We start from the raw sequence: 13,577 nt of genomic DNA on the forward strand, positions 1-13,577 counted from the left end.
ATGGGGCTCCTTCCCGCCCCTGGCCCCGCAGCCCCCAAACCCTGCCCCTTCTTGACTTTCAATGAGACCAAGGGCCCAGGAGCAGAGATGTCGGGACCGGAACCAGAGCTGCTGCCACCCCAGGCTGGGACGCCATCCCCAGGCCTTGCCCGGCCCCAGCTCCCAGTGTGATGGGGGTGGAGGGGGGCAGGGGGGTGGCCCAGGAGGTGCCACTGGTGAGCACTTGGTGTCTTATTATGTCAGGAGGCGTGGGGGTGGGGAGGAGCTGAATGAACAGAGCAGCTTGTTCCCAAAAAGCCAGGGGCTGAAGCCGCCTGGAAGCCCATGAGGGGGCGCGTGAGCTGGGCCCCGATGGCAGGAGGAGGGGCAGCAGCAGGACCCATGTCAGCACGGAGCCCGGAGGAGGGTTGGGCCCTGGGCCTGGGGCGGGGAGGCTGCCAGGAAGGGAGAGGGGGTGCCTCCGGCCAGCACAGGGCTCCGGGTAAGTGAGGAAGGAGGGCGGGGCTGCCTCACCCCCAAGAGGGGACTGGTCATCGGACAGTTGTGGGCCACGGGGCCTGGACGCAGTTTGGGGGTGACACCTGTCCCCATAGAAGGACTGCCCGCTGCTGCCCGCCGGTGGGGCAGGAATGAATTCACGGCCCAGGGCAGGGTGGGACCACCAGCTGCCCAGACCACAGGCCAGGACGGGACAGCCACGCTCAGCCACGGGGTTGGGCAGGGCTGGGCAGTGGGGAGCGGAGGGACCCCTGCCTGTGTCCCCTCTGCTGGGACTGTCCACGGACCCCTGAAGGTCAGTCTAAGACACAGCTTCTCCCACGTGAGCCTGCTTTCCGTGGGGCACACCCTGCCGAAGCCGTGAACCCAGTGGGAACAGAGCCCACAGTATGGGGGCGACAGGCCCTGAAAAGCCAGGGGACCCTCAGTGTCCCCGTAAAGCCACCTCCTTCCGCAAGGCCGGGAGAGGAGGCTCTGGTTTGGGGGCTTTTGCCGGCAAGGGGATCTGGCTTTGGGTGGCGGTGCCCAGAACCGTGCTGGGCCGCAAGGCACACCCCCGGCCGATCTCGAGCACGGCCCCTTCTGCCCCTCCCGGGGCGTCAGAGCTGTGAGCCACGTGGCTGGGGAGGGGGCTCCGTCTGCTTGATCGCCATGAACCAGCAATTGGAAATCGACACCCCGGTAACTTTTCTAGAAAAACCCATCGGACTTAAAACCTCAGAGCAGAAAACCCCCAAAGCAGGGGAGGGTAGCATGGAAATTCCTTCCCCCCCAAACCCATCCAAACTCCCCAGGGGTCCCCGTCCCCAGGGACCGTCTGCACCTTGGGCAGCTTGAGGCCAGAGCAGGGTGGTGGCCGCAGCGAGTGACAGCCCCGCTGGGCCGGGCTCCGGCCCGAAGTGCAAACAGCTCTGACCACCCACGGGTGGAACGGGAGGGGCCTGAGCTCCGTGCAAAGAACCCCCAAAGCAGACACAGGCACTCTGCGGGCACAGCTTTATTGGGCACTGAGAGCGCCGCCCGTCCCCAGCGGGGTGGCGGCCGCCGGCCACATCACTTCTGCCTAGATGGCTTTCGCTTCCTCCCCTTCCATCTTTTTTTCTTCAGGAAATGCAGGCAGGCTGAGCACAGGGTGGTCTTATGTTTGGTCTGGAATTTACAAGTTTCTCATTTTACTTTCCAGGGAAGGAGCTGGGTCAGGTCCTTCCTCAGAGGCTGCCTACCATCCCTGCCCGTTCTCGGGGGGACCGTCAGAGGGGGCGGGGGCCCAGGCCAGTGGGGACGTGAGGGAAGCTGTGGGCGCCAAGTCCTGCCTTCAGTCCTTTGAGCCCTGCCCGCTCCCCCTGGCAGCTCTGGGGACCACCAGCAGCACAGCCCCTGCCCTCTGCCACCTGGGCACCCACCTCGATGGTGTTCAGCTGCTCCACGCTGGAGGCCACCCTGAACTCGGGGGTGGTCTGACGGTATAGCCCGTCTGCAACACAGAAGTGGGGGGGGGGGTCCTCTGAGCAGAGGGGCAACTGGCCAGCCCCAGGCCCACCAGACAGAGGCTGTGAGGGTAACAGGCGGGGCCCAGGGTTTCCCTCACCCCACCTTGTCCCCAGGCTCAGGAGCTGGGTCAGAGGGGGGCCTTGCACGTGCCCCCCACCCCGCCCTCCCAGGCCCTGCAGCACACAGCCAGCTACCCTGGGTGTCCTCCAGCTCGGGGCTTTCGATCTTGTCCATGAGGTCATTGGAGTTCCACTTGGTGATGTCCTTGGGGAAGGTTTCCTCTGAGTCGGACAGGTCCTCTGGGGAGGAGAGAGGGGGCTCGGCATGCTGTTGGGGAACAGGGACTGGGGGCCGGGGCGCTGGGAGGCCTGTTCCCGCAGGTGGGGGGCCTGGGAGTGGTGGCTCCGGGTCGCCCACGTTTCTCTGGCCCGTGTGCTGCTCCGTGCCGGGTTCTGCTCCCCCCCTCCCTTAACAGACGGACCCATGGCCGCACGCCCATGGGGCTGCTGCCTGACCTTTGATTTATTTTTTTAAATATATTTTTATTGATTTCAGAGAGGAAGGGAGAAGGAGAGAGAGATAGAAACATCAATGATGAGAGAGAATCATTGATCAGTTGCCTCCTGCAGGCCCCCTACTGGGGATCCCGAGCCTGCAACCCAAGCATGTGCCCTTGACCGGAATCGAACCCAGGACCCTTCAGTCTCCAGGCTGACGCTCTATCCACTGAGCCAAACCGGCTAGGGCTGCCTGACATTTTTTAAAAATTGTGGTAGGCGGGAGCAGACTGGGAGAGGTCAATGGGGGGAAAGGGAGACATATGTAATACTTTCAACAATAAAGAATTTAAAAACAATACCAAAAAAAACAAAACAAAAATTGTAACATTCACATATCATAAAAGCTGCTATTTAAAAAGGAGCATTTAGTGCATTCACAGCGCTGTGCAACCATCATCTCGATCTAGTTCCAGAACATTTTCTCTTCTTTCTTTTTTTTTAAGGCGAGACCTTCTATTTAAATATTAATATGTTTTTATTAATTTCAGAGAGAGAGGAAGGGAGAGGGATAAAGAGACAGAAACACTGATCTGCGGCCTCCTGCACGCCCCACACTGGGGATCCAGCCTGCAGTCAGGGCATGTGCTCTGACCGGGAATCGAACCAGCGACCTCCTGGTTCGAAGTTGACACTCAACCACTGAGCCACACCGGCCGGGCTCCAGAACACTTTCATCAATGAAAGGAAACCCTGTCCCCTTTAATAGTCATTCCCCTTCCCCCCTCCTCCAGCCCCGGCCACACCACCCTGCTTTCTGTCTCTCTGGACTGGACGCGCCTGCTCTGGACAGTTCCTACAGATGGGCCATAGAGCCCGTGGCTGTTAGAGTCTGGTCTTTCACTCAGCATCCGGCTTTCAAAGTGCGTGCGTTTTATGCCTGGACCCTGTGCGCCGTCTGGAAGGGCCACCCTTTGTTTCTCGGCCCATCAGCTGCCTTCCTGACCGTTTCCCACGTCCACACAATACAGCTCAGCGAGAAGCGCAGCTGTGAGCGATTCATTCCACCCGACTCCCCTCTCTGCCTTTCGGAGAGCTCCCGCCCGAGACCCTCCCCCGCCCTGTGAGGGTCACGTGGGGCCGGCTGCCCCAGGGCACTGCCGCTCTGGCATCTCCCGGCCTGACTGCCTCCTCTCTTTTCGGGCTTTTTCTAAAGTTTCTACAGGAGCTGGGTTCTCTCCTCACGTCAGGGACACAGCCAGGCCAGGCTCAGGGGTGAGACTAGCAAACACCCTCCCCCACCCTCGGGAGACCCCAGGGCAGAGGCAGGCCCCTCCCCCAAGGCCAAACCAGGCAACTACCTTTTGCCTGGACACCCCCCCACCCCCACAAGCTCTTTCCCTCGCGGCCAGTTAACTAAGATCCCATAATTGGCCCAGCCAGTGTGGCTCAGTGGTTGAGCGTCACCCTATGAACCAGGTCGAATCCTGGGGCTGCAGGCTTGATCCCCAGTAGGGGGCGTGCAGGAGGCAGCAATCAATGATTCTCTCTCATCATTGATGTTTCTCTCTCTCTCCCTCTCCCTTTCTCTCTGAAATCAATAAAAAATATATTTTTAAAAAGATGCCATAATTAGGTGGCTCCTCAGCCCACGTCAAGCTGAGGAGGTGGCCGGACAAGGCTCTGGTCCTGCCTCTGCCCTGCTGTGTGTCTGGAGGCAAGTCCCTGTCCCTCTCTGAGCCTGTGTCCTGCTTGTCACCTGCAAACTGGAAACCCGCCTCCCACACCTGTCCCACACTCTGTATCTCCTCGGAGGAGGGGCCGGGGGCTGAGGCGAGCGAGGGTTTTGTGTCGGCTTCTCCCGGCTCGGGTGGCTGCGTGCTCACTGTGCTTATTTTAGGATTCGTGGGAAAATGGGCACTTCCCGCATTTTCTGCTTGTCTGCATTTTCTAAAGTTTTTCCATCAGATGAAAAAAAAATAAAAAAGATCATTGCAAAAAAAAAATCAGGAAATTATAAGAAGGTAGGCTTTTATGAAACTTCTTATGGAAACAAATTCACACAAGGAAAAAAGCCTCCTTCTGATCCCAGGTCCATTTCTGGGGGGTCTGAGAGCATGGTCCCTCCCTGCCAGACCAGGCACATCCTGACCTCTAGTTGGGGTGAGCCTGAGACCGCGGGTGACTTCACTCAGCCTCTCATCCTCGGTCCCATGCTGCTCATCCAGGACTGTGCATAGATAAGTGCCACTCGGACCCACACACCCCAACTCTTTCAGACCAGACCCCCAGATCTCTCGTGGGAGGTGTCCCCCCAGAGCCACCCAGGAGCCCGCCTACCGTGCGCATCGAAGAACTCATCCTCCGAGCTCTCGTCTGAGTCCCGGGCGATACTCTGCATCCTCCACTCTGAGATGCTGTGGCGGGAAGGGCTGGCTGGAAGGCAAAACCCCCGACTGACCGACCGACCACCCAGCGGACGGGGCTGGGGACAGAAGGCAGGCGGGTGTGAGGTGCCGGAGCGAGGGCAGGAGGGCTCGGAGGAGAAGGGTGTGAGAGAAGAAGGGCCGGCGGCCCTGACTCCTCTTGGTGGAAGCTCCTGGGACTTTGAAAACCGCCCCCTCCCAGCCCACCAGCCGCAATGCAGCCACGTCCCCGTCTGGGGGAGGACATGGCGGTGGGAGGGTATGGGGGTACGGCCAGGCGGGCAGTCACACGGGCTGGGTCCTCCCTGGCCCTCTGCCCTGGGCCGGCCCGGTGCTGCTCCTTAAATTCTCCGGAGGCACAGCTGCCAGGGCCGAGGCAGGAGGGGAGGACATAAGTGTGTCCACGTGTACATTTCCACGGACCCTCTGCACAGGACAGACACGCCTGGTGTGGGAAGAGCCGCTCTGCAGGGGGGTCTCCTGACTTTATATGAGATGCCTTGTTTTTCAAAATCGCCACAGTATGCCCACAACAGTTCCCTTGAGAAAGGCCTTTCTCGGGTCTGAAGCCTTCTCGCCCCTCGGCCTGGCCCAGAATGTGGGTCTGGTCCCTCAGGTGCAGAGCCCCCCCTCATTGTGCTGCGTGGGGCCCCCCCAGGCCCCCTCTCTTCCTGGTACCCTGGCTCCTCAGAGCTGCAGCCGCTGGGTCCCGGGAGAGGCTGGGAGGGGGTTCCCACATAAACAGCCTGTCTTGCCCGGGCTGTGGAGGTGAGTCTGGGGGAACCCGCTAGAGGGGTGTGGGGCGCCCTGGCCTTCTCCTACCAGCAGGCAATTGGTTCTAATTCCGGGCAGCTGTGGCCCACAAGGTCCGAAAGCAAGAGTCCCTTCCCAGAGCTGGCATTACCTGGCAGTGGCCTGGGGCTGCCTCGGGGGGCTGAGGGCTGCCTCAGGGGGCTGAGGGCTGTTACGGGGGGCCAGCCGAGGGCAGGGACCCGCACCGGGGCTGGGGCGGCTCACCTCCCCGCTTGGATGACCGCGATGACTTGGAGGACGTGGACCACTGCTTCTTCAGGCCGCGGCCGGCCAGGGGCTCCCCGCTGCTGCAGGGCTGGGCGGGCTCCCCGGGGGTGTGGTCCTGGCTGGCTTCGCCCTTGGACAGCTCGTCGGCCTCCTCCTCGTGCTCCTTGAACTGGGCCATCTTCCGGGACAGCATGAGCTGCGCCTCCTTCTCCAGCTCCCGGATGTTCTCCATGCTCAGCCCGTACCACTCGTCCTGCCAGCACCAGGCCTGCCGGTGCGCCCGGACCATCACCTTCCGCAGGCCTGGGGCGGGCGGGGGGCAGAGACGGAGGCGGCAGGGGGACAGAGACAGAGGGGGCGTCATTTGGGCCACAGAGGCCCCACGGGCCGGGCTCGGGGCTGGGGGGTGCCCCATGTTGCAGGTCACAGTGTAGCCTCCAGCAAATCACTGTCCCTGTGCCTCAGTTTCCCCCCCTGTGAGTGTGGGGTTTGGCTCACAGATGGCCTCCCACAGTAATGCGTCTGCTCAGAAGCCACTCTGAATTTGGGGGGATTTCTGCCCTGGAGGGGTGGGGAACGCTGGAAGAGGACTTCCCGAGAGTCTAGTCTCAGCGCCTGGCATCCTTTCCCGTCGACTTTCCCAGGGAAAATCAAGTTCAAGGTCAAAGCAGCTTAGTCCTCCCTTTTCTTTTCTTAAAAAAAAAAAAAAATATATATATATATATATATATATTTATTGATTTCAGAGAGGAAGGGAGAGGGAGAGAGAGAAACATCAATGATGAGAGAGAATCACTGATCAGCTGCCTCCTGCACGCCCCCCACTGGGGATGGAGCCTGAAACCCAGGCATGTGCCCTGACCAGAAATCGAACCCTGACCTTCTGGTTCATAGGTCGACCTACACTCAACCACTGAGCCAGGCTTGGTCCTCCCTTTTCTAACAGGATATAGATACCTATAAACTAAGATAGCTTTTAGGGTATAAAAATAATAAAAGAAAACACAGAGACAGAAAGCAGATGGGGGTTGCCTAGGATTGGGGTGGGAGTGGGGCGGTGACAGTGAGCAGGAACAAAAGACTCTGAGGTGTTGGAATGTTCTAGAATAGACTAAAATTTATTGAACCATCCTCTTACAACCAGCGAAGAGTGTGGTATATAAAATATAGGCCTCAATAAAGCTGGTTAAAAACCCATTAAGGAGACATAAGCATCCAGTCCACACCCCTGTCAGGGAGCAGAGAGCTGCAGGTGGGGTTGCAGGCAGGGATGCAGGTGGGGATGCAGGTGGGGTTGCAGGTGGGGACACAGATGGGGACGCAGGTGGGGTTGCAGGTGGGGACGCAGGTGGGGTTGCAGGCGGGGACACAGGTGGGGTGGCAGGCGGGGACGCAGGCGGGGTTGCAGGCGGGGACACAGGTGGGGTTGCAGGCAGGGATGCAGGCGGGGACACAGGTGGGGACGCAGGCGGGGACGCAGGCGGGGACACAGGTGGGACACAGGTGGGGAGGAGGGCGGCCGGCGCCAGGCTCACCGGTGTCGTGGATGAACCTCTCGATCTTGGACTGCATGCCCCAGTAGCGGAACTCCACCTTGCACAGCTTGTAGGCGCACATGATGGGGAACACCTGCTGCTTGTACTCCTGGATCCAGTTGTCCGACAGGGGCCCCCGCTGGGTCTTGATGGAGTGGAACAGCTTGGGGTCCTCTTCCGTCCTATACTCGTTGGGGGGCACGGGATCCTTGACGATGTCGATGAAGTCTGCGGGAGATCCTCAGGGTGAGTGGTCACTTCCACCCTGACATCCACCCTTTCCTGTCCCTTCTCCTCCCCGTGTCCCTGCCGCTCCTGAATCCTTGCGGGGGCTGGGCCTCGGAGGGCCAGAGTGAGAATGCTGCTCGGGGCCACTCTGGCCTCGGGCTCTCCTGACGGCGAGGCCTATGGCTTTCCTTGTGGCCTTTTCAAGTCCTTTCAGCAACCCCCACGCATCGTGTGCATTCTACCAATGACCGGAGACGCACAGGGGGTGTGGGAGGGGGTGCGGGTGGGTAGAGAGGCAGCCAGGTAAAGCTTCCCGAAAGGGGCCTTTCAGCCACAGGAGCCCTGGGAGGCTGAGACTGTCCCAGCAGCACTGATTGGCCGAGTGGGGGATGGGGGGCACTAGGGGGTCCCCGTGGGGAGAGGTGAGGAGGGCGCGGTTGGATCTGCAGCATTACTGGCCAGGCTAAGTGCGTGGGTGGTGCCCTGGGGCACAGGTGGCATTATATACAGTCTGAAGGCAGGGGGGCCGTAGAAACCTGCCCAGACTGAAGGGAGGAGACAGGAGGAGCCAATTCAAGGACCCAGGATAGTCCTGACAGGAGGTAGCAGATGCCACAGGCTGGGCATCGGGGTAATGGGACTGGGGGCTGGAGGGTGATAAGAGCAATGGCAGTGACTCTGGGAAGGGACAAGAGCCATGCTGCCTGTCACCTGCCTCAGAATCACCGATCTGCTGGCTCCTAAGGCTCATGGGTTAGCAGGGCCAGGACACAGGTGCTGAGAAGGGGCGGGACAGGGTGTGTGGCTCAGAGGCGTGTGGGGAGGATGGCATGCGGGGGGCTCTGCCCCAGTGAGGCCCGGGCTGTCTCATCTCCCTGGAACGTGGGCACCGGGTCTGGGCTGTGGGTTGCAGATGCAGACGTGAGCTCCACCAGAAGCAGTGAGGGGCCGGAGCGCCAAATGCTACAGCATAGGGGCCGGGGGAAGGGAATGAAAGTCTGGTCTGGCCGGTGTGGCTCGGTGGCTGAGCATTGACCTATGAACCAGGAGGTCACAGTTCGATTCCCAGTCAGGGCACATGCCTGGGTTTCCGGCTCAATCCCCAGTAGGGGGCGTGCAGGAGGCAGCCAATCAATGATTCTCTCTCATCACTGATGTTTCTATCTCTCTCTCCCTCTCCCTTCCTCTCTGAAATAAATTTTAAAAATTATATATATATATAAAAAATATTTTTTAAAAAACAAATAAAAAACCTCCTGCCTGGATCAGACCGTATGCCCAGCCGGCTCGGGCAGAAAGGCCACACGGGGATGCTGGGAGCAGGGGCCATGCAGGGGCCTGTGGAGGGAGCCCGCGGAGCTGCCAGAGGGCCCGCGTCGTGCTGGGGCCTTCCCTCCTGTTATGGGTATTTCTGGGTAGAACGCGCGCCCCTCCACCCCCTCAAGTTCATATGCTAGAGTCCTGACCCCCAGGAGCTCAGAATATGGCCTTATTTGGACACAGGGCCTCCAAAGATGTAATCAAATGAAAATGAGGTCATTAGGGTGGCCCTGATCCAACATGACTAGTGTCCTTATAAAAAAGGGGACATTTGGACCTGACTCGCCGCCGCGGGGAGAACGCCATGCAGAGATGACGGCGGAGATTGGGGCGATGCGTTTACAAGCAGGAACATAGGGGTCAGCCAGCAGGAGAGAGGCCTGGCGCAGAGCCTACCTCGCTGGCCCCGGAGGCACCCAGCCCGGGCACACCTCGACCTTGGGCTCCTGGCTCCAGGGCTCCGAGGCAATAAACTTCCGGTGTAAGCCGCGCCCCCTCAACCCCCGGTCTGTGGCACTGTGTTCCAGCAGCCCCAGCAAAGTAACAGCTTCCAGGCCCCAGTGGGGCCCATGGAGGGCTGTTCTCAGGGACAAAGCCCTTCACACCCACGAGAGAGGCGGCCTGGGAGTTCGCTCCTGGGGCGCGAGCAGCCACCTCCGGCCGAGCACCTGCCCGACCCACCTCCACGTGACGTGCTCCTGGGCCTGGAACCCGGGGTTCCCGAGTGGTGGCTGCTGGGCTGTGTCGGCCCCACAGATGTATGTTTGGCCAGCGTGAGTTTATTTACAGAGCTTTTTCATTAGTTGCCAACATGAAAATTCTGATTTCTGGCCTCTCTTGGGAAAATAGATTTAACCAATGGGGCCCTTCGCTGCGGGGCCCAGTCACCTGGAGGGGAGAGGGGTAGAGGCCGCCTGCCATGTAGGGGACACGGCCCTGCCCCGCCCACTGAGCACACACGGGTGGGGACACCTCGAAGGGAAGGAGGGGCGGGGCTCAGGGTGTAAAAGGCACTAAGCCTCAGCGTACATGTCAGAAAAATGGGGCCAGGAAGGCTACCCTGTCTCCCCTGGTGCCCCCTCCCATGCTTGCTCAAGACCCAGGACAGGAGCCCACGGGCAGGGAACCCCAACACCTCCCCAGCGTGGGAGCGTCATGGTGGACGTTACCGATCACCAGCTGGCTCCTTTCCACGGGCGACAGGCTGAACACGTTGGGGTTTTCTCCGGCATCGGTTTTATAAAAGGTCTCAATGTCAATGGAGAATTTCTCCACAAAAGGGCAAGTGAATCTGTGGGGGAAGAAAAGCACCCATCAGGACCCTAACCCTGACTCTATCCCTAACCCTAACCCGGGGGTGGAGGGTGTGGGCGTGGGGTGGCCGGGCCAGGGCCTGCCGGACCCACGGGGCAGGAGACCCAGGTGGAAGGAGGCTGGAGAGGTGGACGGGACTCATCTGTCTTGTCCACCTCCTGGACCTTCCCCTCGTCCCAGGGATAGCCCAGGCCAGGCGGGGGCAGGGGTGGGTTTAGGGGAAGAGAGAGATGTGGCAGGAAGCTGCTGGAAGCCCTGTGTCCAGGTCCCCGTGTGTAAGGCGTGGTGCAGACGCAGGTACAACTACCGCAGCCTACTGCCGAGTGGGCGGAAAGGGACAAGCGCTCCGAGGCACATGCCACCCCCTGCCCGCTGTCCCACAAGGAGTCAGGTCTGGTAACAAGGGAACAGCCCTCCGCTCTTTTTAAAAATGTTTTTATTGCCGAAACCGGTTTGGCTCAGTGGATAGAGCGTCGGCCTGCAGACTGAAAGGTCCCCGGTTCGATTCCGGTCAAGGGCATGTACCTGGGTTGCAGGCACATCCCCAGTAGGAGATGTGCAGGAGGCAGCTGATTGATGTTTCTAATTCTCTATCTCTCTCCCTTCCTCTCTGTAAAAAATCAATAAAATACATTTAAAAAAAATAAAAAAATAAAAATAAAAATAAAAATGTTTTTATTGATTTCAGAGAGGAAGGGAGAGGGAGAGGGAGAGAGAAACATCAATGATGACAGAGAATCATTGATCGGCTGCCTCCTGCACGCCCCCTACTGGGGACCAAGCCTGCAACCCAGGCATGTGCCCTGACTGGGAATTGAACCCTGACCTCCTAGTTCATGGGTCAACACTCAACCACTGAGCCATACAGTCCGGGCCAGCCCTTCTCTCTTGGCTGGGGTTGAGCTCAGAGGAGGAAAGTGTGTTGGGAGGAGGAACGGCCTCCATGGATCCTCGGGCAAGCTCCGGGCCCTCACCCAGGACGGGGAAGGGAGCCCAGGAGACTCGTGGGGACCCTATCTGCATAGCAGGTGGGCAGCCAGCTGGGCGCACCCTGTCTGGTCGAACCCAGTGGTGCTCGGATACACTGGGTGAGGTGGGGGCACAGAGTGAAGAACCTCCTACCGGGGGATCTAAAGGAGACCCCAGTTCAACATGGCACGTAGCTGAGGGTCTCGGGGTTGGAGGGAATCTGGGCCATCTGGTCTACCCTCAGGTCATGCTTCTTCCCAGCTGGTGACTGTCCCCAATTCTCAGGTGAACCTGAAGGTTTAGTTTGTATTCCCTGAGCTCCCAGATGGCAAGGGGATCTCAACTGGACCTTGCTGAACTCATGCCTTCCAGGCCTCCCTCCCTGACACCCGTCTTCTGCCTGTTTCCTGCAGGGGACCCTAGGGGACCTTCAGGGCGCCCCTACCTGGAATAGAGGCTCAGCTCCCCGGAAGCCTGGGGTGCAGGGGCTGAGCCTACCTGGAGGGCTGCTCCCGGGATCTATGCCGCAGGGCACCTCCCTGCTCACCTGGTTCGCGTGTAGGGGTAGGCGTTCCAGGACTCCTCCACCACCCGCAGGGCCGCCTTGGGCAGGATGGAGCGGAACCAGCTGGGAATGTGCCTGCCCACGTGGTACACCTTGTGTGTGTACTGTCCGGAGCCGCCTGGGCCGTCCGTGTATGGCCTGTTCTCCAGGATCTCCACGCCGCTGCCTTCGCCATATGTCTCGTTGCGGCTCTTCTTCTGTGGGAACAAAGGCACCGTCCATGTGTGGGGGCCACAGTGCTCTGCAGAAGGGAAGGGGCTCAGGTGGCCAAGCCCCAGAGAGCTGAGTCGGAGGAGGAGCCTACGATAGGCAGATCTATGTAGGAGAGGCAGGAGTCTAGAAGGAAACCCATGTACCTGTATCTGCAAACTATATATATTAATTTTCAACAAGGATGCCAAGACCACTCAATGGGGAAAGAATAGTCTTTTCAAATGGTGCTGGGACAATTGGCTCTCCACATGGAAAAGAATGAAGCTGGACCCCTACCTCACACCACACATAAAGATGAACTCAAATGGTTCAAAGACCTAAAATTATAAAAGTTTTAGAAGAAGATAGAGGGGGCAAGTCTTCATCATCTTGGATCTCACAATGGTTTCTTAAGCACAAGCAACCAAAGGTAAAATAGATAAAATGGATTCCATAAAAAATGTAAAACTTTTGTGCCTCACAGGACACTAAGAAGAAAGAGGAAGGCAACCCACCGAATGGGAGAACATTTTTTGTAAATAATATATCTGATAAGGACTGTGTATACAAAACATATTAAAAACTCTTATGACTCAACAACAAAGAAGGAAATAACCCAATTCAAAAATGCACGAAGGGCTTGAATAGTCATTTCTCAAAAAAAAAATACGCAAATGGCCAACAAGCCCATGAGAAGATGCTTCAGCCCTCTAGTCATCAGGGAAATGGCAATCAAATCTACAATGAGATACCCCTTCACGCCCATTAGGATGGCTAAGAAGCCAAACGATTAGCAAGTGTTGGTGAGGATGTGGAGACATTGGAACCGTCATGCACTGCTGGTGGGAACGCAAAATGGTACAGTCGTCGTGGAAAATCGTGTGGCGGCTCCTCAAAAAGGTGGACAGAGTTCCCACATGGCTCAGCAGTTCCACTCCCAGGTATACATCCGAGGAAATGAAAACATGGGTCAGCACACGAACTTGGACACCCATGTGCATAGCAGCACCAGTCACAACAGCCAGGAGGCGGAACCAACCCAGATCTCCACGAACTGAAAAATGGGTAAACAGCTCTGGTCAGTGTGGTGCACCGAAGGGTCATGGGTTCGATTCCCAGTCAAGGGCACGTACCTGGGTCGCAGGTTTGATCCCCGGCCCCGGTCAGGGCATGTGCTGGAGGCAACCAATCGATGTGTCTCTCTCACATCGATGTTTCTCTCTCTCTCCCCCTCCCTCCCTTCCTGCCACTCACTCTTTCTAAACATCAATGGGAAAAATATCCTCGGGTGAGGATGAACAACAACAACAAAGTATCCACAAATTATATCCATACAATGGACTATGATTCATCCATAAAAATGAAATACTGGCACCTGCTACAACGTGGATGAACCTTGAAAACATGATGCTGAGTGAGAAAAGCCGGACACAAAAGGCCACACACCGTGTGATCCTATTTCTACGAAACATCCGGAATGGGCAAGCCCACAGAGTCAGGAAGCAGATTATTGGTTGCCCAG

The 13,577-nt window shown here is 58.3% G+C and overlaps 1 protein-coding gene across 4 annotated transcripts in view; it reads right to left on the reverse strand.

The window, feature by feature from the left end:
• PITPNM2 (phosphatidylinositol transfer protein membrane associated 2) overlaps nucleotides 1-13,577 on the reverse strand; it is a 100,742-nt gene that overhangs the window by 13,713 nt on the left and 73,452 nt on the right. For 3 of the 4 annotated variants that reach the window (XM_081113561.1, XM_081113562.1, XM_081113563.1), the window contains 8 exons: nucleotides 11,846-12,060; nucleotides 10,185-10,306; nucleotides 7,468-7,695; nucleotides 5,930-6,235; nucleotides 4,827-4,922; nucleotides 2,184-2,288; nucleotides 1,902-1,972; nucleotides 1,478-1,647 (listed from right to left, as the gene is read on the reverse strand). In XM_081113561.1, the coding sequence (XP_080969687.1) occupies nucleotides 1,552-1,647; nucleotides 1,902-1,972; nucleotides 2,184-2,288; nucleotides 4,827-4,922; nucleotides 5,930-6,235; nucleotides 7,468-7,695; nucleotides 10,185-10,306; nucleotides 11,846-12,060 (1,239 nt within the window). In that variant the 3' untranslated portion in view covers nucleotides 1,478-1,551. Of the gene's footprint in view, nucleotides 1-1,477; nucleotides 1,648-1,901; nucleotides 1,973-2,183; nucleotides 2,289-4,826; nucleotides 4,923-5,929; nucleotides 6,236-7,467; nucleotides 7,696-10,184; nucleotides 10,307-11,845; nucleotides 12,061-13,577 lie in introns of those variants that run through there. The other variant, XM_081113564.1, reaches the window with a different exon arrangement.

This window comes from Myotis nattereri (genome assembly GCF_964212035.1).
Source record: "Myotis nattereri genome assembly, chromosome: 19".
Lineage (NCBI taxonomy): Eukaryota > Metazoa > Chordata > Mammalia > Chiroptera > Vespertilionidae > Myotis > Myotis nattereri.